Below are 23,712 nucleotides of genomic sequence, written 5' to 3'. Positions count from 1 at the left end.
CAGCTGCTCGATAGCTCCTATATGTCGAGGTTTAAGAAAAACATATTTTCAGTTCTGTTTTCTTGGGATCCATGAATGTGTCTTTGGGCCTTCTTTTCTCACAACCCTAGACATATAAAATGATTATTTTAAGGGCCGTCAAAGAGTTCACAAGTTGCACGAGTGTTGAGTAAAGTTTGTTTGAGCAAAGTTTGTTCAAGCAAATTGTGACCGGAGACAAAATTTGCCCTAGTTCATCATTCTTGAAGAAGTTGCTATATATGTGCACCATAGGGTTTTGTGACCAAGCATCTTCTTGATCTTCATTGTTGTAATGAACTGAAGAACTTTGCAGCCAACAACCTTCTCTAGTTGGTGATTGAAGTCGCGTACTGGAATCCGCGCAATTGGTTAGTCATGTACTTGGGAGCTGTGCATCGAAAGGAGAAATTGTCACTACAGAACAAGTCCAATTGGGTATTGGGATAAGAGTTCAACTGTAGGTTGGTATAAGGTACTGAGATTTCTTTACTTGTAACCGCTTGTTGTGATAATAGTGGAATTTTGAGATTGGTGATCTGAAAATCACCCGGTGGGGTTTTTGCCATATAGGTTTTCCCTATTTGTAAACAAATCACCGTGCCAATTTATTTTCCGCTGCATACTTAGTTTATTGGTGATTTTTTTTTCTACCACGCGTTTGCATGTTAATTAACTTAATTAATTCACTTGGCTAAATTAATTGGTTAATTTATCACAAAGGGGTCAATTTGTTTTTGGCCTATCAGACGTCGTTCGTCACAAGCCAAGGCCTTTTCTGCTACAAGGTCGTGCCATTCGGATTAAAGAATGTAGGGGCAACATACCAATGGCTCGTTAACAAGATATCCTTTCGACAGATTGAACAGAATGTTGAGGTATACATGGATGATATGTTAGTAAAAAGAAAGGAAGAGGAACACTACTTGAATGATCTTAGGGAGACGTTCTAAACTATTCGCCTCTATGGTGTGAAGCTTAATCCCAACAAATGTGTATTTGAAGTATCATCGAGAAAGTTCCTTGGCTTCATGGTATCCCAACGAGGTGTCAAAGCCAACCTCGATAAGATCCAAGCAATCCTAGAGATGAGCCATTCAAAGTCTGTCAAAGAGGTATAGAGCCTAAATGGAAGAGTGGTGGCATTCAAATCCTAAGTCCTACCTACGGGATAGACCGACGATCAAGGATACCCTCAAGCATCTGATCCTTATCAAAACTCAAAGTCCTACCCAAAGGATAAAACCAACGATCAAGGAAGTCCTCGAACACTTAATCTATGTAAGTTCTAAACCCTACCCAAAAGGTAAATCGATGACTCAAATAAAAGGGGGTTGGATTGGAGTAACCAATGAATCATGACTTTCTTAAGTGCTCAACACTCTAAGACAACCCCTCTAAACTGACGAGTAAACAAACACTAATTTGATATAAGGAAAACCAACGACTATAAACACTTGCATACAAAACGCAAAAGAAAAATCACTACAAAGTAAACAGAACATGTTATGAAATTACTAAAAGATGCATGTGTCAAACCAAAACAAAGGGAAATAGTAACTTAAGCCCAAAACAAGGCACCATCATTGTTTTTAAGTTACAAACTGAAGACTAAAAAAGAAGAAAAAATACTGGAAAAAAAAAAAACTTTTTCTAAGGATCTGCGGGGGGTTTATTGGCTTGCTCTTGAAGGTTTATGAGGTCGTCAACCACATCGCTAGGTCCATCGGTCACCAGCACCTCATCATCAGTCCCCATGTCGTCAGGAATAGGCTCGACAACTGGAGTCATTGGGGCACTAAGCTTGATCTGGATTTGAGAGAAGCACAAATCTAGGAACATAAGGACAGCTTGCCTGCGGAAGTCCTCAAAGCCTTCCCCATAGTAACCCTTCATTTCATTGATATATGGTTGGGACACTTGGTACAACTTAATGGCCTTTTCCTTCACTTTTTCCATGTGCTCATGAAGTGTAGCCACCTTAGACTTCAAATTTCCATTCTCTTTCATCAGCTTATCGGTCTGGTGAGTCATCCCACTAAGCTTGGCCTTCAGACTAATCACCTCCTAGCCGCAGGTCTGAGAAGATTTCTTGAACTTCTTCACAGCATCTGCTTTGGACTCTAGACGATCCTTTAGGTGCTTAATCGACGCCTCACGAGAAGCATAGTGGATTTGCAAAGCTCGCATCCTTACCAAACCTTGATAGAAAAGGGACGAATCTATGTCAAAAAGAGACGAATAAAATAAAAGGGCCGAAAAGGGATGAAAGTACTTGAAAAGGGGATGAATGGAATGAAAATACAACATACCCTCATCATGTCATGGAGACCAAAGTCACCCAAAGGGTTAGTCTCATGCTCTAAGCACTCATCCGGATCAGCATCCCAGACGATGGAACGGGTAGTGTCCACCGCATACTCCTTATCCTTCACCAACAAAGGAAGAGGAAAAGGGGCGATAGGGCCTTGGGAAGTCATTAGACCTTTCTGAACCCCATGGTGAGGAGCGTCGGCAACAACCTTGTGTATCTCTGGATGGGTGGAGGAAACACTAGTACCTTTAACCAATGATTGAAGATCGGAAGAGTACTTCCTTTTTTTAGATGTATGAGGGGGCAGGGCTGATGATCCCCCACCTTGAGCCCTCAATACAATAGCCTTCTTATTCTCCTCTTGCCTGTTCTTTGCAGCTTGTTTTTTCATCAAGGAATCCATCTCTGAAATCGATAAATAGGTTAGAAAGTGGGAGCTTCAAACTAAAAAAAAATTAAAAGCGACAAGCAAAAGCACTTACAAACTCTTGAAACTCGATCTAGTTGTCAGCCCAATGACACACAAAATTGTAAAAGCCCTTAGATCGAGGGACCTTTTGGGGTTTGTAACAATAGAAGAACTTCTCTAAAGTTAGGGACCGATGAACCCTACTAAGCTGACCCTATAGCACCTTGACCACAATAAATATCCTCCAAGCATTGGGGGCAATCTGACTAACATATATGCCCATGTAAGTGGCCAACCAACGATGCAGGGAGGATAAGGGCAAACTAAGCTTGACTATGAAGGCAATCTCATAAAAGCCCACATCTGACGACCGCCCAGTGTAACACTTCTCCCTTATATCGCCCTTCCTAATGGGCACATCGTTGGGGATTTGGAAGCGAGGCCTCAACCTGCTGAAAACTTCGTCACTCATATCAGTTAGAAAATCATGAATTGACCAGTTGTCAAGAAGGATAACCTTGCTAGGATGTCGCCCCGAGGGACTAGCTTCCTCAGAAGGAGGATCGGACGCTGACTCCTTATTAGAAACCAAGGAATCCTCTGACATAGACTTAAGCCTAGAATGACTGGACAAGTTGTCGTTCGAACCCATATGGACTAACGTTGTATGATCACTCATTGCTTCACCCTAGCCCGACGACTCATGGAGTAGGGGGCAGCTGATGAGGATAAGTTTTTATTGATCAACACGGGGTGTTAAACCTTCCTTGTGTGCCAAACCTTCCCTGTATGATCATCAGCCTTACACCCGAACTGATCTTAAAGGGATGACCTACCCCATGGGCCGTTTGGTCAGGTTGATGATCCAACCCCCAATCCTGACGACCCATCACCTTAGGGTTTCCCATGGAATTTGCGTGGGGTCCACTCATATGTCCTTTCATGGAAATTACTTGCACATCACGAACAACGATCCTACCACACAATCAGATCTCTTATATATGGGAAGGTGATCCCAAATATCTTGGGATCCTTCTCTTTATAAGGAAATTTGCCCGTATAAAGGGATTTGAGTCAGCTCTCCACTACTATATAAACCACAAACCCAAACATTCTTAAGGTATGTGAATTCTCCCTAACTCTTGCACTCCTAAGTTTTTGGAGATTCTTTTACCACTAACTTAACCTTTGAGGGGTTTTTGGCTAGCACTCCACTAGCGCTCTCTGATTGGTTATTCTCTTTTGTTCTTCTAGTACACCTATTAGCACATGTGTGGACGATCAACTCACTAACGATTTTTGTACATTATCACATTCCATTAATGCTTGAAATCATTAGCAGAAGAGGAAACAACTTCCAACATGTTGTCCATGCTCTCAATCTAGTAGAATATGTACATCAAGAAAGCCTGAATTATGGATTATGTATATTTTGATCGTGTGTTTCAAACATTCTAATTGACCCTAAACTTTTCTTCAAGCATGGGATTTATCGCAAGCTGTTGAAGGGATACGCTAATTGATCCAGCAATAAGTAATTTGTGTGTCAAATATCAAGGGTTATGATGCATTCATGTCAGTTTTACCACAGCCTAGCCATAATAGACGTTGGCAAAGTTCTCACTTGATTATCAGCCAGAAATCTCAAAGCAGTGGGCTCATTTGAGAGCAGTGTTTAAGTAATGTTATTCAGTTTTCAATATTGTGAAAATATATGTTTGAGTGTTATAAAAATACACATAAAAAATGTTATTGTTGTTTAAACACTGAAAATTATTGTTTAAACAATAGTGCCAAATAGCCCCTAATCTCTCTTGATCAAAGACGATAGAGAAACAAAAATTTGCAACTTTTCATTTTTCCTGCAATAAAAAGAACCCAACACAGAAACAAATTTTGCATAGAAACCATGATGTGACGGAGTAGCTTGCAAACGACGAAGTCAATACGGAAGACAATGCAATCCCACTTGCAGCGCTTCCATGGGACCGACATGCATTTATAGTCCCAAGTCATTTCCATGAAGTTGACGATTACGGCCTCCCAGCAGACCACAAAACTCAAAAGCCCCACAAATTGTTTCTTCTTTGAAACTCAATTCACAGATTTTTGTCAATCATTTTCTATGATGAAAGTGAGATTGGAACCCAGTGTGATGGTGTTGGTGGACGTGCTGTTTGTTTGAAATTGGGAAATGATGCCTCATTAGGTGAATAATTAATTGGGATTTGGAGCCCACAATTCCTGATTAAATTTAAAAAGTCTCTCTCATTCTCCTAAACCAGGAAATTTCCAAGATTGACTAAATGCTGCCTAGAAATTCTATACCCTAAGAGACGCTAAATCAGTGAACCACAAATCCTGGCTTAAATTTCAAAAATCAGTGTATGGTATTGGTAGACGTGCTGTTTGTTTGAAATTGGGAAATGATGCCTCATTGGGTGGAATAATTAATTGGGATTTGGAGCCCACAAATCCTGATTAAATTTAAAAACTCTCTCTCATTCTCCTAAACCAGGAAATTTCCAAGATTGACTAAATCCTGCCTAAAAATTCTATACCCTAGGAGATGCTAAATCAGTGAACCACACAAATCCTGGCTTAAATTTGAAAAATCTATCTCCTTCCCCAATCTATGAAATTTTCATATTAAAATTTTAAAAAGTTTATGTCTATTTTAACATAAGAACATACTTTTTTTATTCTTTTTTATTTTTTTATTTTACATACTCACTTTTCAAAACATCTCACATTAAATTATTTATTTTAGACTATATTTCATTAAAATATCAATTTTTAAAAATTGTTCATTTGTATTCACACATAATAACTATCATTCATTATCTTTTTCATTCCTAGGATACGTAAACAAAGAATAAAAATCAACTATGTATTTTTACACAATTTCGCATGCCTTGATATGAGTGAATTTTGTGCTTAATTGACTAAAATGTGGTAATTTTTCTATTATATAAGCATTGATGGGAGTGTTCTAAGATGAACAAAACTTGCCTAAAAATTCTTTACCTAAACATACCGTAGTGAATGAGATCATATTTCACACATAATTATTAATCTTGTTGTGAAAATACACCCACTAACGCAAGATTAAAGAAGAGAAGAAAAATAATAAACACAAGGATTTAGACCCAATCCCCAAATACACCCTTAACTTTTGGCTCTCTCACACAAAGAATAGAGCACTTTATTGTATTTGCACTAGTCTTATAATACAACTCTTTCTCACTCAATATACTATTGCGGCACATCAAATAGTATATATACAATAGGCTAAGTCGGCTACAACAAGTCCTAAACCCACTAGGACTTTATTTGCAAGTCTTTCACGTCTAGCACAAGGAGTTAAGACTACTTCCAAGACACGTTCAAGTAATATTGACCAAATAAAGCCACCGACTCAACCGATCCATTCACTGGCGACACTTGAATTGACAAGTTTATTATCTGTCGTTCATTACATTGCATCAAGGGTAATTATTTCACACATAATCATTGACTCATTGTGAGTTACGTTCACACATTTTAAAGACAACATTTTTTTTATAATTGACTTGGCAAATATTTATTGATTCTCATCTTGAACTCATTATTGACATCACTTTATCATCTTTAATTTACAACTTATTACTTGTTGAAGCAAAATATTAACGGTTAAGCTCCTCGTCGTAACGGATGGACGATATTGTGAATGGGGTCGTCTCTGTAGGTGAGAATCCTACGAAATGAACTGAGGGAAAAAGTAACACGCCAATGTGGCATTAGCCAAACCGCGTCCGATGCTTAAGTTAGTAAGGGAAAAAGATTCTAGAGAGAAAATAAATTGAGAGTGATTTCGTAAAGTATTTGTGTGTACTTTTAACTTCTATTGTCTTCTCTTTTATAGTTATGTGCCTCATTAATGGGCAATGAATTGCCGCATTTATGCTCAACGGCTAGTTCATTACAAAATCTTTGTTTGGAGATCACAGCTCATTATGTGACCGTTGCTCCATCCGTTACGTTTCGTCGTCAATGTGCGTAATAAATGCGTAACGTATTCTCTGGGTGAATGATGATCTATGTATAATGTCGACCACAGATTTTTGGTTCATCATTACTCATGACTCTAAATTTATTGTACATTTTACCCATGATTACATCATTACACCAGTGAGAAATTTTCTTTCATTCTTTAAAATTGCCTACTGTATTGATCCAATTACTCCTCAAGTCTTCCTAGACATTCAAGTAGTAGCCTTGTGAAAACTTCAGTGGTATTAACCATGGATACCAACGTCGTACAGTTTTTCAAATTAGTTTTCTTGCTCTTCTTCCCATGCATGTGGACTCCTCATGATGCACAGTGGGTACATGTATCATCTACGGGCATATCATCTGCGGGTAACAGTATTAATCCTGGTGATACGCTCAATTCCTCAACTTACATAGTTTCTGAAAAAGGGACATTCGCTTTGGGGTTCTTCCACCGGATCGATAGTACTACTACCACTACCGACACCTACTTAGCAATATCAAAGATGGCTGAGGCTGATCAAATTCTTCCTTTTAATCTTTTCGTATGGTTTGGCAGTCGAGACAGACCAATTGTTAACAATTCGGGCATGCTTACCTTGGACAACAATGGAACATTGAAAATTGTACAAAAAGGTGGGGATCCTATAGTTTTATACTCTCCTCCTCAACCTACCAAAAATACTGTTGCTACTCTATTGGATTCAGGCAATTTTATATTAAAAGAAGTTCAATCAAACGGATCAATTAAAAGGGTCTTATGGCAAAGTTTTGATTATCCTGCCGACACACTTTTGCCTGGAATGAAATTAGGGATCAGGCACAAAACTGGCCAAACTTGGTCACTCACATCATGGTTAACTGATGAAATCCCAGTTCCAGGGCCTTTGGCTCTTGAATGGGACCCCAAGGGATGCCAATTGATCATTAAGCAACATGGGGTGGTTTATTGGACAAGTGGAGTCTTGAGAGGTAAGACATTTAGGAATATTTCACCAGAGGTAACATCTATGTATGACTTCATCATTGTTTCAAATGAATATGAAGATTCCTTCACCTACGTTAATAGCAATCAAAGCCAGAGGTCAGAATGGTTGCTTACAACCATGGGGCAACTAAAGGATTTAAAAGGACAAGATATTGCTCGAGCTGATAATTGTTATGGTTATAACACTAATGGAGGGTGTCAGAGATGGAAGCAACCAGTGTGTAGGCATCAGGGTGACATATTCGATCTTAGAACTGGGTTTTTAGTAGCTGGAGACTTTTCAGCCAACTATAATTCGAGTCTTGGCATCAGTGACTGCAGAGCAATTTGCTGGAACAACTGTGGTTGCGTGGCTTTTACTTCTTGGTTTCCTAATGACACTGGATGCCGATTTTGGACCGGTAAGTGGGAGTTTCTTCCCGGCCCTAGTGTGCCACCGTCCATTTTTGTTCTATCATCAAACGATTCAAGCCCTTTTCTCAATGGTAAGTTCACTGATTTTTATTTTTTATTTTTTAATAATTTGATAGTCAAGAGGAGGGATTTGAACCTTCCATATCTCAATTGGAAACCTCTCTTGGTAGTAAGTTCACTAATTCAATTCCTCTATGAGAAGGATATATTTCAATATCCAACAATCTCAATATAAATTAATATTTTCACCATCGCACCATTTGGGTGAGTTGGAGCTAGAGGCTTACCATATTTAGTATTAAGTGTTCCAACCATTTCAAAAAAGTTCTAAACAATATATTTTTTTTAACCTCTTCCCTCTCCTGTATCTATTTCTTCTTTCTCTTATTCTTGACTTATTTCTTTCCGCTAACACTACCAATCTCTCTCTCTCTCTCTCTCACCTCATTTTAAATGGATTTATCCCATGATTCAAATTAAATATTATAAATAAATGAAAAAACTATATCCAATGCCATTTAATATAAATTTTGAAATAACATAACACTTTGTACATTGCCAGATTCAGAAAATAAAATCTTAGGTTTTCTCTGTTTCAATTGAGATAGAGTCGTGCCCAACGCCTATAGCTTAATTCTTTTTTCTTTCTTCTTTGCCTATTTTATCTTCTTTCCACTGCCAGGAATATCTCTCTCATTATCTCTTTTGGTTCTTCAAAATTTTGGGGGCTTCTTTACAATCTTTGCATTATTTTGGTTTTCCAAGCACCTCGCTTGTTTTCAACTTTTCATAGGCTTTTTTATGGTGCATGTACATATATGGCGTGCAAAAGTATAGTTAGTAATATATGTTAGAAGTATATATGGTTAAATGATTAAAATTTACCATATCTTAATAGTTTAAACTTCGAGGACAATCAGTAATTTAACATAGTATCAGAACAAGAATTCCTGAGTTCGATCTATGTCTCATCCATTTTACCTCTTATTTAATAACCTTTTAAATGGGGCAAAGTGAGGAAAAACCAAATCTTGACTTAGTCCCACATTGCCTAGGTAAGAAGAGGTTATTAGCCTTATCTAAGAACCTTGAACTCTAATTGGCAAGAGGCCTTTTAAAACCTTGAGGAAGAGACTTTGTGTCACTCCCAAAAAAGACAATATATTGCCAATGAAGAGTTGGGGTGTCACACTTTAGGCTATCATTCTTCTAGATCTCTCTCTTACTTTTCTCTTATCTCTCTATCTCACTAGCACACAAAACTAGCAAATTTTTAGGCTTTGAAAATCACTGGAGTAATCCTATGGATAGAAAGTGGTTTTCAGTCTTGTTTTCCTAAACCTCTTTTAATAATCTTTTTATTCTTGAGTAATGATTTGCGAAAATCTAAAGAGTTCTTCCATTTCCTTGCATTCTTAATCTCATTTTGTTGTTGTATTCTTAATCTCATTTTGTTGTTGTAGGTACTGAGGGATCGGTTAAAAGCTTCAAATCCGTGATCCATAGACGTGGTAAGTTTTCCCTTCAACGATATTCTTACTTTGTTAAATGCGATCCGCATGAATTTGTTGATGTATTTTATTTGAATGTTTGTTTCATTTATGTGATGATCATGGCCTTTCTTGATATGTTTTAATCTGACCATGAGTTCATCATATTTATTCGTTAGTGTTTTTTTTTTTTTTTTTTTTTTTTTAGTTTATGTGTTACATTTTCAGTTAATTCAATATGAAAATGTAAGATTTCATTTTTTTGTAAGCAGGATGCATACACAGCTGACACATAGGATGAGCAGAACATCGTGTCTTTATTAAATTGATTGTTTTCTATAGATTCTGGGACTTGTTTGATTTTAAATTTCTAGAATTGAGTTAATAAATGACAATTACTTATTTTCTATGATTTGTTTATAAACATTTCCGTAATAGGTCAAGAATGAAACCTGACATCTTTGATTTGATTGGTCGTTTTCTAATTTGGTTGAATCTAATTTAATTTGAATTTCAAATCAATTTCCTTTTGTGTTTGTGATGTGATTTTTGAATAGAATAATGCTAGAGATATAAACAATTTTACAAAAAATTTTACAAACTACTGATGTGATGAGTAATTATTGGTAAATGAAAATGTGATATTAATGGTAGACCTAGATGAAAACCAATAAGATGTTAATCACATCAACATTTTGTAAAATGTTCTAAAATAATTTGTGGCTGTAGTATTACTCATTTGAATATATGCCTTGTGTGCGTTTTACTTAATGTGAATAAATGCATTATTGGGGTAGGGCTGCATTAATAATTTCTTGGGTAAATTACAAAGTTGGTCTCTATCTTTTACATCATATTTCAATTTGGTTCTTGACCTTTCAATTGTGTCAATTTGGTCTCTAACCTTTCAGTGTCGTATCAATTTAGTCCCGGCCGTTATCTACTGGATGAAAAATTTTGATGTGGCAAACGGCCAAAAAAAATTATTTATTTCCCATGTCAACAAAAACCTTTCCCCCTCTCTCGTTAGTCTCCACCAACCAAAGAAGGGAACAATTGAAAGGAAATCTACCTTACAAGCTAACTGCAGAGCACTTAGTAGATTTCTGTTATTAAAACAAAATGAAAGTTCAAATATGGTATAAAACACCCTTGAACGTTTAGACCCCCAAAAACAAAATAACCAATTCAAGCTTTATGACAAACAACTAGTGTGCGGAAAATGAACAAAAGTTATCAACAGAATTGGTAAACAATCTAAGCCAATTAAAAACACATCTACAGCAGAAAATAAAAGGCAAAGATAAAGAGAAGAGAGATGCAAACACAAGGACAACACACGATGTGTTATCGAAGAGGAAACCGAAGCCCTCGGCGTAAAACCTCTCCGCCGCCCTCCAAGCGGTCAATAATCCACTAGAAAATGTAGTTGGGATACATGAACAGCAAAAGACCCTCCAAGCCTAATCTACCCGATGTACCTAAGCCCTCCAAGCTTCTTGCTCCAACGAGGTTGCGCCGAACCTTTTTCTTTTCTAGCTTACCGGATTCCGCTATAATCCATAGCATCCGCCATCCTTGGCATCTTCCAATGCTTCCCAAAGCTCCAAAAACACTCAACACTCTAAATAGGCGTGGGTAGTGTTTGGATAGAAATCTCCTCTCAATAGGTATGACAATGAGAGAGGGAATGAGAAGAGACTACAAAGATTTCTTTCCAAGAATGAGTAGCTCTCTCTAATTGGGTGGGTGTTTTGAAGAAACCTCTCTTAGGGTTTTTCTTTCTGAATGGCCACCCATATTTTGTGGGAATGATGGGTATTTATACTGGTGTGAGAATGGAATGTAAAGAGTCAGTTTTTCCAAAACAGGGCTGGCTGGCGACTTGATCTCGCGACTTGACTGAGTCGCGAGTTCAAGCCGCGAGCTAACTAAATGGCCAGTTTGGATTTTTGTCCTGTAGTGCTCCAGCTGGCATGACTGTTCAGCTCCCCTGCACGCTCTGTGCGTGTGCAACTTTTGGCGGCTTGCAAGCCACGAGCCTCCCGCGAGTCCTAGCCGCGAGTCTCTGCTTCACTGCACTGTCTTGAGCATTTCTTTACACTCTCTCACACACTACCCTTACATGATTCCCACCTAAATACAGGATTTCTAAGTGCTGTATTACAAGCAAAGTTGTCACGGAATAAAGCCAACACATGGTTGATTAAATTCAACCTTACACAAAATGATAAAGCAAATTTGGCTATGGCGGTATCCATAGTTATAGACTTAGGAACTCTTCCATTGTTTTTACTGAACCCACTAGGTTATGTGTTTTGGGTTTTATTTCATTTGTTATACATATGGTTGATTTTAGGATCTGGTGGGAATATTAGGATATGGTGAAAGTCTTATGTTGTCCCAAACTTCAAAAGTTCCATACTTTCTCACTTTGGAAGGACCGACATGACTTCTATATCTTTTCTAGGTAACATAAGATAAATATTTCAATCAATTATTCTTAAGTTGAACTTGCTGGTGTTTGCAACTTCTTAGAGGATGAGGGAGAGGAGATGGAGATGGGTTTGGTTAGTGGTGACTAGCAAGAAAGGGGGAAAGCAGATGGAGTTGAGTAAGAGATTTTGGTTGTCAGATGATGTGGTAGTACAAGTGTCCATTGAAGTGGCAATTTTTATTTATGTTTATTTGGGCCATTTACCATGTCAACAATTTTCATCTAAGAGATAATGGCATGGATTAAATCGACACGACATTGAAAAATTGAGAACGAAATTGACACAATTGAAAAATTAGAAACTAAATTGAGATATGGTGTAAATGATAGGGACCAACTTTGTAATTTATCCTAATTTCTTTATTTAAAATGGTCTAGTGGTGGCCGACACACTGCTTGGGTGCCTAGCACCTTCCCAAACCCATAAGCAGCCATGCTATGTTCCTGTGAGGCGTGGGGCAGGAAATAGCAAGACTAGCAAGGGGAAAGGACCTATGGTTTCAGCCATGCAGGTTGAGCATGGGCTGAAGAAGGGTGAGATAACTTACTTGGCTGCACTGATTGAGATGAAGCGGGACAAGTATGTTGAAGTTCCAGATGCTGTGGATGGATTGTTGGGGGAGTTTGTTGATGTGATGCCCCCAGAACTACCTAAGACCCTTCCACCAAGGCGTGCTGTTGATCATAGAATCAAATTGGTTCTTGGATCAAAGCCTCCCTCGAAGGCTCCTTATAGAATGTCCCCAATGGAGTTGGTTGAAATGAGGAAGCAGTTGACAGAATTGCTTGATGCAGGTTACATTCAGCCCTCCAAGGCTCCTTATGGTGCTCCTGTGTTGTTCCAGAAGAAGCATGATGGCTCATTGCGGATGTGTGTGGATTATAGAGCCTTGAACAAAGTGACTGTGAAGAATAAGTATCCAGTTCCTTTGATTCAAGACCTCTTTGACAGATTGAGCAAAGCTGTGTACTTCACAAAGTTGGACTTGAGATCAGGATATTGGCAAGTGAGAATTGTTGAAGGGGATGAGCCTAAGACTACTTGTGTGACCCGGTATGGTTCTTATGAGTTTTTAGTTATGCCTTTTGGTTTAACGAATGCCCCTGCTACATTCTGTAATTTGATGAATGATGTCTTTTATGAGTATGTGGATCGCTTTGTTGTGGTTTATTTGGATGACATAGTGATTTATAGTGAATCCTTGGAGGATCACTTGGAACACCTTAGGAAGGTGCTGTCCAAACTGAGGGAACATCAGTTGTTTGTTAAGAAAGAGAAGTGTGAGTTTTCCCAGTAAGAGATTATGTTTCTGGGGCATAGAATCAGCAAAGGCATGGTGATGATGGATGAGGGGAAGGTGCAAGCTATCCTTGATTGGCCTTCACCAAGCAAAGTGACGGAATTGAGATCTTTCCTTGGTTTGGCTAATTACTATAGAAAGTTCATTCAAGGATATTCCAAGAAGGTTGCTCCTCTCACAGATTTGCTGAAGAAGGACAAGAAATGGGTGTGGACAGATGCATGTTAAGAAGCGTCTGACAAGTTGAAGGTGGCTGTATCCGGTGAACCTGTGCTGCGTCTGCTAGAATTTGGGTTACCCTTTGAAGTCCATACTGATGCTTCTGACAAAGCAATTGGCAGTGTTCTAGTGCAAGAAAAGCATCCTGTTGCATATGAGAGCAGGAAGTTAAATGAGGCAGAACAGAAGTGTTCAGCCCATGAAAAGGAGATGATTGCAGTGATCCATTGTTTATTGGCATGGCGTGTGTATCTGCTAGGACCAAGGTTTGTGGTGAAAACAGACAATGTGGCTAATACCTTCTTTAACACACAAAAGAAGTTGTCACCAAAGCAAGCTAGGTGGCAAGAGTTACTGCAAGAATATGATTTTGTGTGGGAGCACAAACCAGGCAAGCACAATGAAGTAGCTGATGCACTTAGTCGTAAACAAGTGCAAGAGCATGTGGCTGCCTTGACTAGAGTGGAGTCATATTTTGTGGATAGGATCAGGGAGAGTGCTAAGCTTGATGCTACTTATCAAAAGCTGGTGCAGGATGTGACTGCAGGCCTTGTGAGGCGTTATTGGCTGGAAGATGGGTTGCTGTATGCCAAGGGTGGCAAGCTGTTTGTACCAAGTGGAAAGATCCGAAGGGAGTTGCTGAAAGAAACTCATGATCCACAGTGGGCAGGACATCCGGGTAAGGATAGGATGTATGCTTTATTGTCCCGTTCTTATTTTTGGCCTAAAATGGAGTTAAATGTTGAGTTGTATGTGAAAACCTATCTAGTTTGTCAACAAGACAAAGGTTTAACTCAAAAGGAAGCAGGTTTGCTACAACCTCTTCCCATACCAAAAAGTCCATGGGTTTCAGTTTCAATGGATTTTATTACTGGTTTGCCAAAAGCTAAGGGGATGGGTTCAGTGTTTGTAGTGGTTGATAGATTCTCAAAGTATGCTGTTTTTATGGCTGCACCGAGTACATGTATAGCAGAGGTGGCTACTGATTTGTTCTATAAGAATGTGGTGAAATACTTTGGGTTGCCTGAAGATATTGTAAGTGATCGAGACTCTAGGTTTACTGGTCGATTTTGGACTGTTCTGTTTGGTTTGATGGGTTCTGAATTGAAGTTTTCTATTGCAAATCACCCACAAACGGATGGGCAAACAGAAAGGATAAATGCTGTGTTGGAGGATTATTTGAGGCATTATGTGACTGCCAGCCAGAGGAATTGGCTAGACTTGCTGGATTTTGCGCAGTTTGCTTATAATCTGCACAAGTCTGCATCAACGGGTATGAGTCCCTTTGAGTTGGCTATGGGGCAGCAGCCTCTCACACCTCACGAAATTGCTAAGCAACAATCAGGGGGTAGATGTCCTGCAGCATACAGATTTGCTGTAAACAAGCAAGAGCTGATGCAGGAGGCACAAGACAGCTTGTTGAAAGCACAAAGAAGAATAAAGAAGTATGCTGATAAAAGGAGAAGACCTCTTGAGTTCCAAGTGGGGGACAAAGTGCTGTTGAAACTGACACCACAGATTTGGAGGAAGTTTCGAAATGAGCAAATTCACAGAGGTTTAATCCCGAAATATGATGGTCCATTTGAGATAGTAAAAAGGGTTGGTGCTGTGGCTTACAAGTTAAAGCTGCCAGAAAGGTTGCAGATTCACCCAACGATCCATGTTAGCTTCTTGAAGCCTTATCATGGTGATGCAGAAGAGCCTGCTAGGAATGAGGCAAGGCGTGCCCCGCCTACTGTCATGGTTCAGTTCGACAAGGAAGTGGACAGAATTCTTGATAAGAAGGTGACAGGTTATCGAAAGGGAGGAAATATGATAACTTACTACTTAGTGAAGTGGAAAGGGGTGGCTGAATCAGAGGCAAGTTGGGAGAAAGCATCAACATTGTGGCAGTTTGAGAAAGAGGTGAAGGCATTTGAGGATACCCTCCCGACGAGGACGTCGGCTTCTTCTGGTGGGGGTGGTTTGTTAGGAGCTTTGCAAGTTGCTGATGATGGCATGAGGAAGTGGAGTGCTTGGACAACATCAGGCTAGTCACATGGCTCAATGTTTTCTCAAGACACCAATGGCTCCTCATGCCTATCTAGTGAAGCTCCTAAGTGCTCTTTGAGGGGGACAAGCCCAGTCCTCCTGCTGGGATCAGTTTGATGAGCATGATGAGGGGCAGCATATGGAGGCACCTTGCTCCACATGATGCCCTAAGGCCATGGCAGAGGAGGGCCATGGTGGGCAGCAACGGTTTGTTGATGATGGGCAGCAGCAGGTGGTGCTGACCCTACGTGGTAGTGCATGGCATGATGGCTTGGTTATTGGTTGCTTCGTATGTGGGCTTGGTGGCTTGTGTGCAAGGCAGTGCTGGGCTGCTGATGTTGATGATATGCTGTGCAAGACATTGGGCTGGTTGGTGCTGGCTGAATGTATGGACTGATGTGAGTGGGCTGATGGCAGTTGCTTAGTGTGCTGCTGATGGACATGATATGTGGGCTGTGATGCTGATAAGGAAGGGCTTGGGTAGAGGGCCAAGGCTTCTAAAACGTGATGGGCATCACATGTGGGCTGCTGGAACATGGGCAGAAGACCCATGATGAGATGCCGAGTGTTGGGCTGGCATGTGCTGTGTGTGCAGCAGCAGTTGGTGGCAGTCACCAACGTTTCCTAGCATTGTGGGTGCTTCAGATATGCAATGCAAGGGCTGGAAACGTGTAAGGCAGCAGCAGCAAAGGTGTCCTAAGTCAGACTACATGTGGCAGCAAGTCCAGGAAATGGGGCAGTTACTTGGTAGTAACTGCCATGGCAGTTTATGCTGAATATTATCCTAGGCTGTTGGGGTTGTCAACAGTATAGAGAGTGTATTGTTTTGGCTTTGAGAAATTCGTGTGGATTCTCAGGCTTCCTGTGTACTTGATATTGAGTAATGAAGGTTGGGGTTGGTGCCCTGTAAATACTGTGTGTGCTGTGTGTGTGTGCATTCTCTTGATAATTCTGATCATAGTGTTCCTACAGTGCGTGTGTGTGGTGTGTTGGCTGAGACTAAGTCAGTGGGCTTAGTGCCATCATAGGCAGAAAATTTAACCCTGTGACACACATGGAGGTTGTAGCAAGAACCTTCAAACAATTATGGCAGTCTACTAGTGGTTTTATGTTATGAAATTTAGGAGACCACAAAGTTCTTTTTGTCTTCGACAATCCTATTGACATGGATAGAATCATTCACATCGATCCATTAAGCTTTGACAAGCAGTTGGTGGTTTTGGAAAGGTATGATAAAGATATTCTGTTATGTAATTTGAAGTTTGCAAAGGCCACCTTTTGGGTACAAGTTCATGACATCCCAGTTAGGTTTATTATGAAAGAGGTGGCCAAAGGTCTATGTGAGACTAATGGGAAGTCAGACGGTCCTTAGGAGAGGCCACTGAGGAGGGTGGAAGTTTTATTTAGGTTCGAGTTACTATTGGTGTGTCACTTCCCCTTTCCCTAGGGAGGGTGGTGTCTCTAGAAGGTGGCGAGAAAAGCTAGGTAGTTTTCAAATGTGAATGTTTGCTAAACTTATGTTATTGGTGTGGTTGCTTGAACCATGACAACAAAGACTGTGATTTATGGATTCGAAGTATAGGGTCTCTCACGCCTGATTAGCAACAGTATGGTCCCAATTTGCAAGCCTCTCCATACCTATTGTCTTATAAAAATGTTATTTTTGTCCTAGGTTACTATGAAAATAGGTTAGTTTGCCCAAGGGAGATGGATAGCAAAACAGTGGTGGCTCCATCAACAGTGGCTGAGGGGTGTGGAGAATCTCTGAGGTGGTTCATACAAGTGTGGAAAACTGAGAAATCTGGGGTGGAGGGGGGTTCATTAGTTAAGGTTCATTTTCAAATTCAAATAAGTCAATGTTTGATGCTAGTGATTACTTGATTCCAGGTACATTTCCTATTTTTAAATTGGCAACCCTACAATTTCCTCCTTTAAACATATATATATATATATATATATATTTTATTGTTTAGCTTAGTTTTAATTACATATTTAGGCTCTATTTAGTCTAGATTTCTCATGTTTAAGTTTATAGTCAATTGAATAACATGTTTGTTTTCTTAGATTGATTAGAACGATGATTATAGCTTATGCCTTATGTGAACAATATGAACATGCATAGAACATGAACATGCATTGATGTGTAGGTGTTATAATGCAATGAGGTAAGTAAGGTAAGTCATGCATATGAATATAAACATGCATCTTTGGATATGATGATTTGTTTCTTTGAATGATGAATGCCTTGATGCAAGTGGTTGAATGATTGAACATGCTTGATTAATGCCATGGTTGTGACTTTGCTACTTTATTGATGTTATTGCCATTTGATGTTTGCTGCCCTTGGATATGTGCCATTTTGTGTGTTAAATGCATGTTAAGGTAGGCTTACTCTGTGTGTGTGTAGAATAACCTATTGGAGGACCTTTTCATGGAATTACGATGTGGAACATAATGAATAGAGGATAACCAAAAGGTCAGATCAGGTTTGGTGCCTAACACCATCGTATCCCTATACCTAAACTCTAGATAATGCTCTAGTCAGATGGGGTTTGTTTTGTTTAGACCCTTGTAAACCAGATTCGTTTGACCTAATTAATTATCCAAGTTGATTATTAGGTTTATTATTTAGATCAAGGTTAAACAAGCATAAATCGTATCATGTCAAGCAATGGAAAAGTAAATAACACATGAATATGATCACCCAAGAAAACCAATGAAACGAACTGTCTCATGGTAAAAACCTGGGGACTGAACCTATCCTCAAGGCAAACAAATCCACTAATAGAGAATCAAATTTTTTACAATAAGATTTAACCCTAAATCTATTGCTACCTCCAGTAGTAACTTACTGACATAACCATGTGCAAGCTTTAAAGCCACGAACTCTTTCTCTCCTTGGATTTGTTGCAACACAAGCTCCTACGCTTATGACTTTGAGATCGCACTCAAAGGTTTAGCAACACAAACTCTCCAGTTTTTGTGACTCCAAGAATACCCTTGAAGGTTAAGATCATCAGTAGTTGTTGATCTTGTAGTAGCAACTTTAGATCTACCAGTTCTAATGGTATAAGAATGATTTTCGGTAGTGACTTTAAAAAGAGAAAGCACAAAACCTTTTAGATCTCACAAGAGCACCTCCAAAGTCATCACAAAACATGCCTTAGGGTTTCCTGTAAGTACTATGTGAAATAGATTTGAAACCTTAATTACTTGATGGGCCAATGGACTGTTGGGCTAAAATAAAATTTTGTAGAATTTGATTTTCTGTGATTTTCAATCGGTTGGATCTAATTTTTCAATCGGTCAAACTAGGTTGATTTTGAATTCTTCTTTCTGAAGCTTGTAGGTTCTTGAATCTTGACCTATATCAACTTAAGCATAGTCTAATCAAACCTATAGACTTAGGAATCTGTATATAGACAAGTTTGTACTCACGGATTGCTAGTTATTATAAACTTTTAGAACCTAACACTATACATATGGTTCCTAGACTTAATCTAGGTGGCGACTCCATTATCCACCCCTCTACCAAAAGGGTACTTCCTAACAAGAGGAACTGTTGCTAGTGCTTGCGCCCACACATGTTGCCTTATGTAAGCTTTTTTCAGATTTTTTTTCCGTCTCTCATATCTTTAGGTAAGGAAACTTTGTTATGAATGCTTTAGCTAAAAGTGCTAGAGAATCTTCACCATAATTAGTCTGGATGGAATCTGTTCCACTAGACATTCTTTCTTTTGTAACTACTGATTTACTAGCTTTTGAATAAAAATCACTAGAATGTTTCTTAAAAAAAAAAACATTAACTTTTAAGGAGGCATGGGTTATTAAGAAAGGCTATAAGGAGGCTATCTTTACACCATGGGTAGTATAGGTTAAGGGGATTATTACGTTTCAAGCATGTTAGTAGATTAATGTGAATGCTCTAAAATGTGTGAAAACACAAGAGCTATTTAGACCCCCCAAATAAAAATTACGGCTCGATAGATTTTACTCTAACTTTTACTAAGTGTAGAAAAGAGTAAATGTGAGTGTATAAACAAATAAGCTACTCTAACCCATATTCATAATAACACAGTAGTAAAATGAAAGGTAAAAGAGTAGAGAAGAAAGATGCAAACACAAAGACAACACAACGATAATTGATCCACTAGATAATCAGTTGGGATACATGGGTTAGCAAGAGACCCTCCAAGCCTAATCTACCCGATGTACCTAAGCCCTCCAAGCTCTTACTCCAACAAGGCTTCTCAGAATCGTGTCTTGTCTAGCTCTCCGGATCCCGCAACAAGCTCCATGTTGCATCTGTCATCCTTGACTTCTTCCAATGCTTCCTAACAGCACCAAAACCTCACTGAACACTCTGAAAGGGTGTGGTAAGTGTTTGGGCTATCAACCTCTTAAGGACATGAAAATGGAAAGGTAGGAGTTGAGGAAAATCTACAAGCAATTGTGTAGAAGATTGTGGGTATAACAATCTCTAACTCTCAAGATTTTTTGGCTAGGGTTTTCTCTTAGAAGCGCACCTCAACATTTATGGGTAATGTGGGTATATATAGTGTGGGTACAGAAAGTGTGCATCAGATAGGACAATCTGGCAAAACAGAATGTTTTGCGAGTGTTTCATGGGAAGGCTTTCCTCGTGAGCTACTCGCAAAACACAGCTACCTCCATCCTATCCTGACTCTTCGCATTCTAGTCATGTGTAGGGCACATGCGTTATTTTGCAAGATGCTTAGTCGTGAGCTACTCGCAAAAACTCTTCAATCTTCAATTTGCTTGAGTCTTCACAATCTCTCTCTCTCACACACAACCCTTACAATTAAATCCCATAATAAATATAGGGTACAAAAAATTGAATAAAATTACAATCAAATTTGGCACGGAATAAAAGCCAACAAAACACATAGTTGTAAATTACAACTTTACAATCTCCCCCTTGGCTATTCTGTGACAAAACCCCTAAAATAGACTCTAAACTTAAACGTGAGTTTGAGAACAGTGGCAAAACTCACTCACACCTAATCTAGAAGCTGTGAAGCACTTGCACGTATATACCTGTAACCTAAAACACACGCACACAAACAAAACTTTCATTAAGCTTATGACAAGTTGAATACATGGTACATACATGAGCAAATAAAGTACGATCAAGTTTGTAAACACTATAAAACCTATAAGCACATCTTGATCAATCAAGGTCAGTCATTAAAGAATGACTACAATGAACATTTAGCAAGTAAATGCTTATCCGGACATGCAATGCAATGAAGACCAATCACAATGATCAATTGCATGTCCAACACATAACCAATGCAAAATACGAAGTATATGCATTTATGATACAAGATCCTACTAGGTTACATGTGTGAGATACTTAAGACATATTAGCAATATCTTAAAAGTACAAAAAAATGCTACAAAGCAATAAGAAAAGCACAAATACTTAATATAAACTGAAATGAAGACCAAAGTACTAAAGCTTTAAATAAAAGCAGTAAAGTCAACTATCCATGAGTTATAAACACTAAAAACAATTTAAACCAAAACATAAATAAAGCTAAACCGCCTGTAATGAACCAATGTATCTATGATCTAAGCTATGCTCCCCCTTAGCTATGCAAGCTCCTCCTCAAAATTTTCTCCCCCTTTTTTACCGGAATGGCCAAAGAGGCTAGAACTGATCAAACTCTAAATTTGATCCCTGGTCCATGGATAAGTCATCGATCTAAGAAGATAATGCCATGATCTGACCCTGAACGTATGCAAACTAGTTCGCGGTATGCTGCACATGGGAGTCAAGCATGGTAAACATTTGTTCCACTCTAGCTAGGAGGCGATCAAGTTTGTTTGGTCCTCGTGCTAGTGCTGAAGATGACGGCTGAGCTGAAGTCTCTGGAGTAGTGGTGAATCTATCAATCTCCTCCTCTGTGTCACCACCCTCTTCCTCAACACAATCCCTTGGTATTGAACACACAACTATTCTGGAGCCTTAGATGTGGGCTATGCTCCGAGTCACTTTATTTGCACCAATGGGATAGTCTCTTTGAACCACAGTGAGACCACTTGGAAGTTTAAGCCTTGACTTTGCGATGAGGCCCATTATGAGTGAGGGGAATGGCATGACTGTTCTGGAATTCTGCTTCTCAATGCTCTTCTTCAAAAGGTGGAAGATGTGTCCACATATATCAATTTCCTTGTGAGTAAAGAGATCGTACAAAAAGATTGTCCTTGGAGCAGACAATCTTGTCAGATTGGTGACAGGATATAAGTTGTGGATCATCACATGAGCAAGAGTCCTCATCTTTGGATTGAACGGAATTGTGTTCATAGAGGTCTTCTTAAGTGTACCACCAAGAGTTAACACCATCTCCTCAATAAAGTCCAAGCGATCCTCATATTGGACTGTGATTGGCTGTGAGGGAGGACGAATCTCCAAAAATTCTTGAATGTTGTCCTTTGTAATCACAAACTCTTTGTGTCTCACCCAACAATCTATACGATCCCCTTCCACACTAGCATTTGAGAAAAATTCCTTTATGATCCCCAAGTATACAACTCCAACTGGATTTAGGAGCTTTGTCCATGTCCTTTCCCTGAACACTACAGGTATGCAAGAGTCCTCATAGGTATCTGAAAGTTCAAAAACGTGTACAAAAACACTTTTGAACGTTTAGACCCCCAAAAACCAATTTAATCAACACATGCAATATGTTAAACAATAGTGTGCGGAAACTTAACATATGCTATAACATGGTATTGATTAAACAACTATCTAAGCCACAACAAAATAAACCACAGCAGATAATGTAAAGGCAGAGATAGAGAGGAAGGAAGATGCAAACACAGCGATAACACCAGATATGTTATCGAAGAGGAAACCGAAGACCTCGGCGAAAAACCTCTCCGCCGCCCTCCAAGCGGTAATCAATCCACTAGAAAATACAGTTGGGATACAAGGACAGCAATAGACCCTCCAAGCCTAATCTACCCAATGCACCTAAGCCCTCCAAGCTTCTTGCTCCAACGAGGTTGCGCCGAACCTTTTTCTTTTCTAGCTTTCCGGATTCCGCTACTTCACCGTAGCATCAACCAATAAAGATTGGCTCCTTCCTAACTGCTTCCCAGAACTCCAAACGACTGTCTCACAGAGATGATAATGGTGAGAACCAGGTTTGGTATAAAGGCCTCTCAAGGATTTGACAATGGAGAGGAAGAGAGTGAGGGATTTTGATGAGACTCTAAGGTAGAGATTGTGGGTAAAACAATCTGGTTTTTCTTTAGGGTTTCTCTCTCAAAATTCTCTCTGGAAGCTCTCTTTCAATCGTGGGTTAAAAGGGTATTTATACTGAAGAGGAGTGGAATGCGAAACGTCAGGTTTTTCCAAAACAGGGGTGGCTCGCGGCTTGACCTCGCTGCTTGACTAAGTCGCGAGTTCCAGTCGCGAGTTAACCGTATGGCCAGTTGTCCTGTTTTGTCCTGTAGTGCTCCAGCTAGCATGACTGTTCATCTTCCAGCATGCTTGGCACGTGTGCATCTTCTGGCGGGTTGAAGCCGCGAGTCCAGTCGCGAGTCCCAGCCGCGACTCTCTGTTTTCTTGCACACTCTTGAGCAATCTTCACACTATCTCACTCACTACCCTTACAACAATCCCACCTAAATACAGGGTTACTAAATGCTGAATTACAAGCAAATTTGGCACGGAATAAAGCCAATTAGATGGTTGAATAAATTCAACCTTACAATCTCCCCCTTTGGCTATTCCGTGACAAAACCCTAAAACAGACTCTAGACTTAACATGTGAGTTGGGAACAGTTGATCAAAACTCACTCACACCTAATTCTAGAAGCTGTGAAGCACTTGAATCATATGAACATAAACTCCTGAAACACAACAATACACCATGATCATTGTAAGCAGAAAATTATTAATGCATATGAAACAGGCAAAAAGAGATCAAGCATAAGATGGAGTTAATGAACAAACCATGGCTTGATC

General features: G+C 39.4%; 1 protein-coding gene across 1 annotated transcript in view; it reads left to right on the top strand.

The window, feature by feature from the left end:
- Nucleotides 1-6,958: 6,958 nt before the first annotated feature.
- Nucleotides 6,959-23,712, top strand: part of LOC126720571 (G-type lectin S-receptor-like serine/threonine-protein kinase At1g67520) — a 51,415-nt gene continuing 34,661 nt past the window's right edge. Inside the window, exons 1-2 of the mRNA XM_050423172.1 lie at nucleotides 6,959-8,246; nucleotides 9,639-9,686. Of these exons, the coding sequence (XP_050279129.1) occupies nucleotides 7,025-8,246; nucleotides 9,639-9,686 (1,270 nt within the window). The 5' untranslated portion in view covers nucleotides 6,959-7,024. The remainder of the gene's footprint in view (nucleotides 8,247-9,638; nucleotides 9,687-23,712) is intronic.

Source organism: Quercus robur, chromosome 4 (genome assembly GCF_932294415.1).
Source record: "Quercus robur chromosome 4, dhQueRobu3.1, whole genome shotgun sequence".
NCBI lineage: Eukaryota > Viridiplantae > Streptophyta > Magnoliopsida > Fagales > Fagaceae > Quercus > Quercus robur.
The sequence above is the reverse complement of the archived record's forward strand: the minus strand, read 5'-3'. Positions and strand labels throughout refer to the sequence as shown.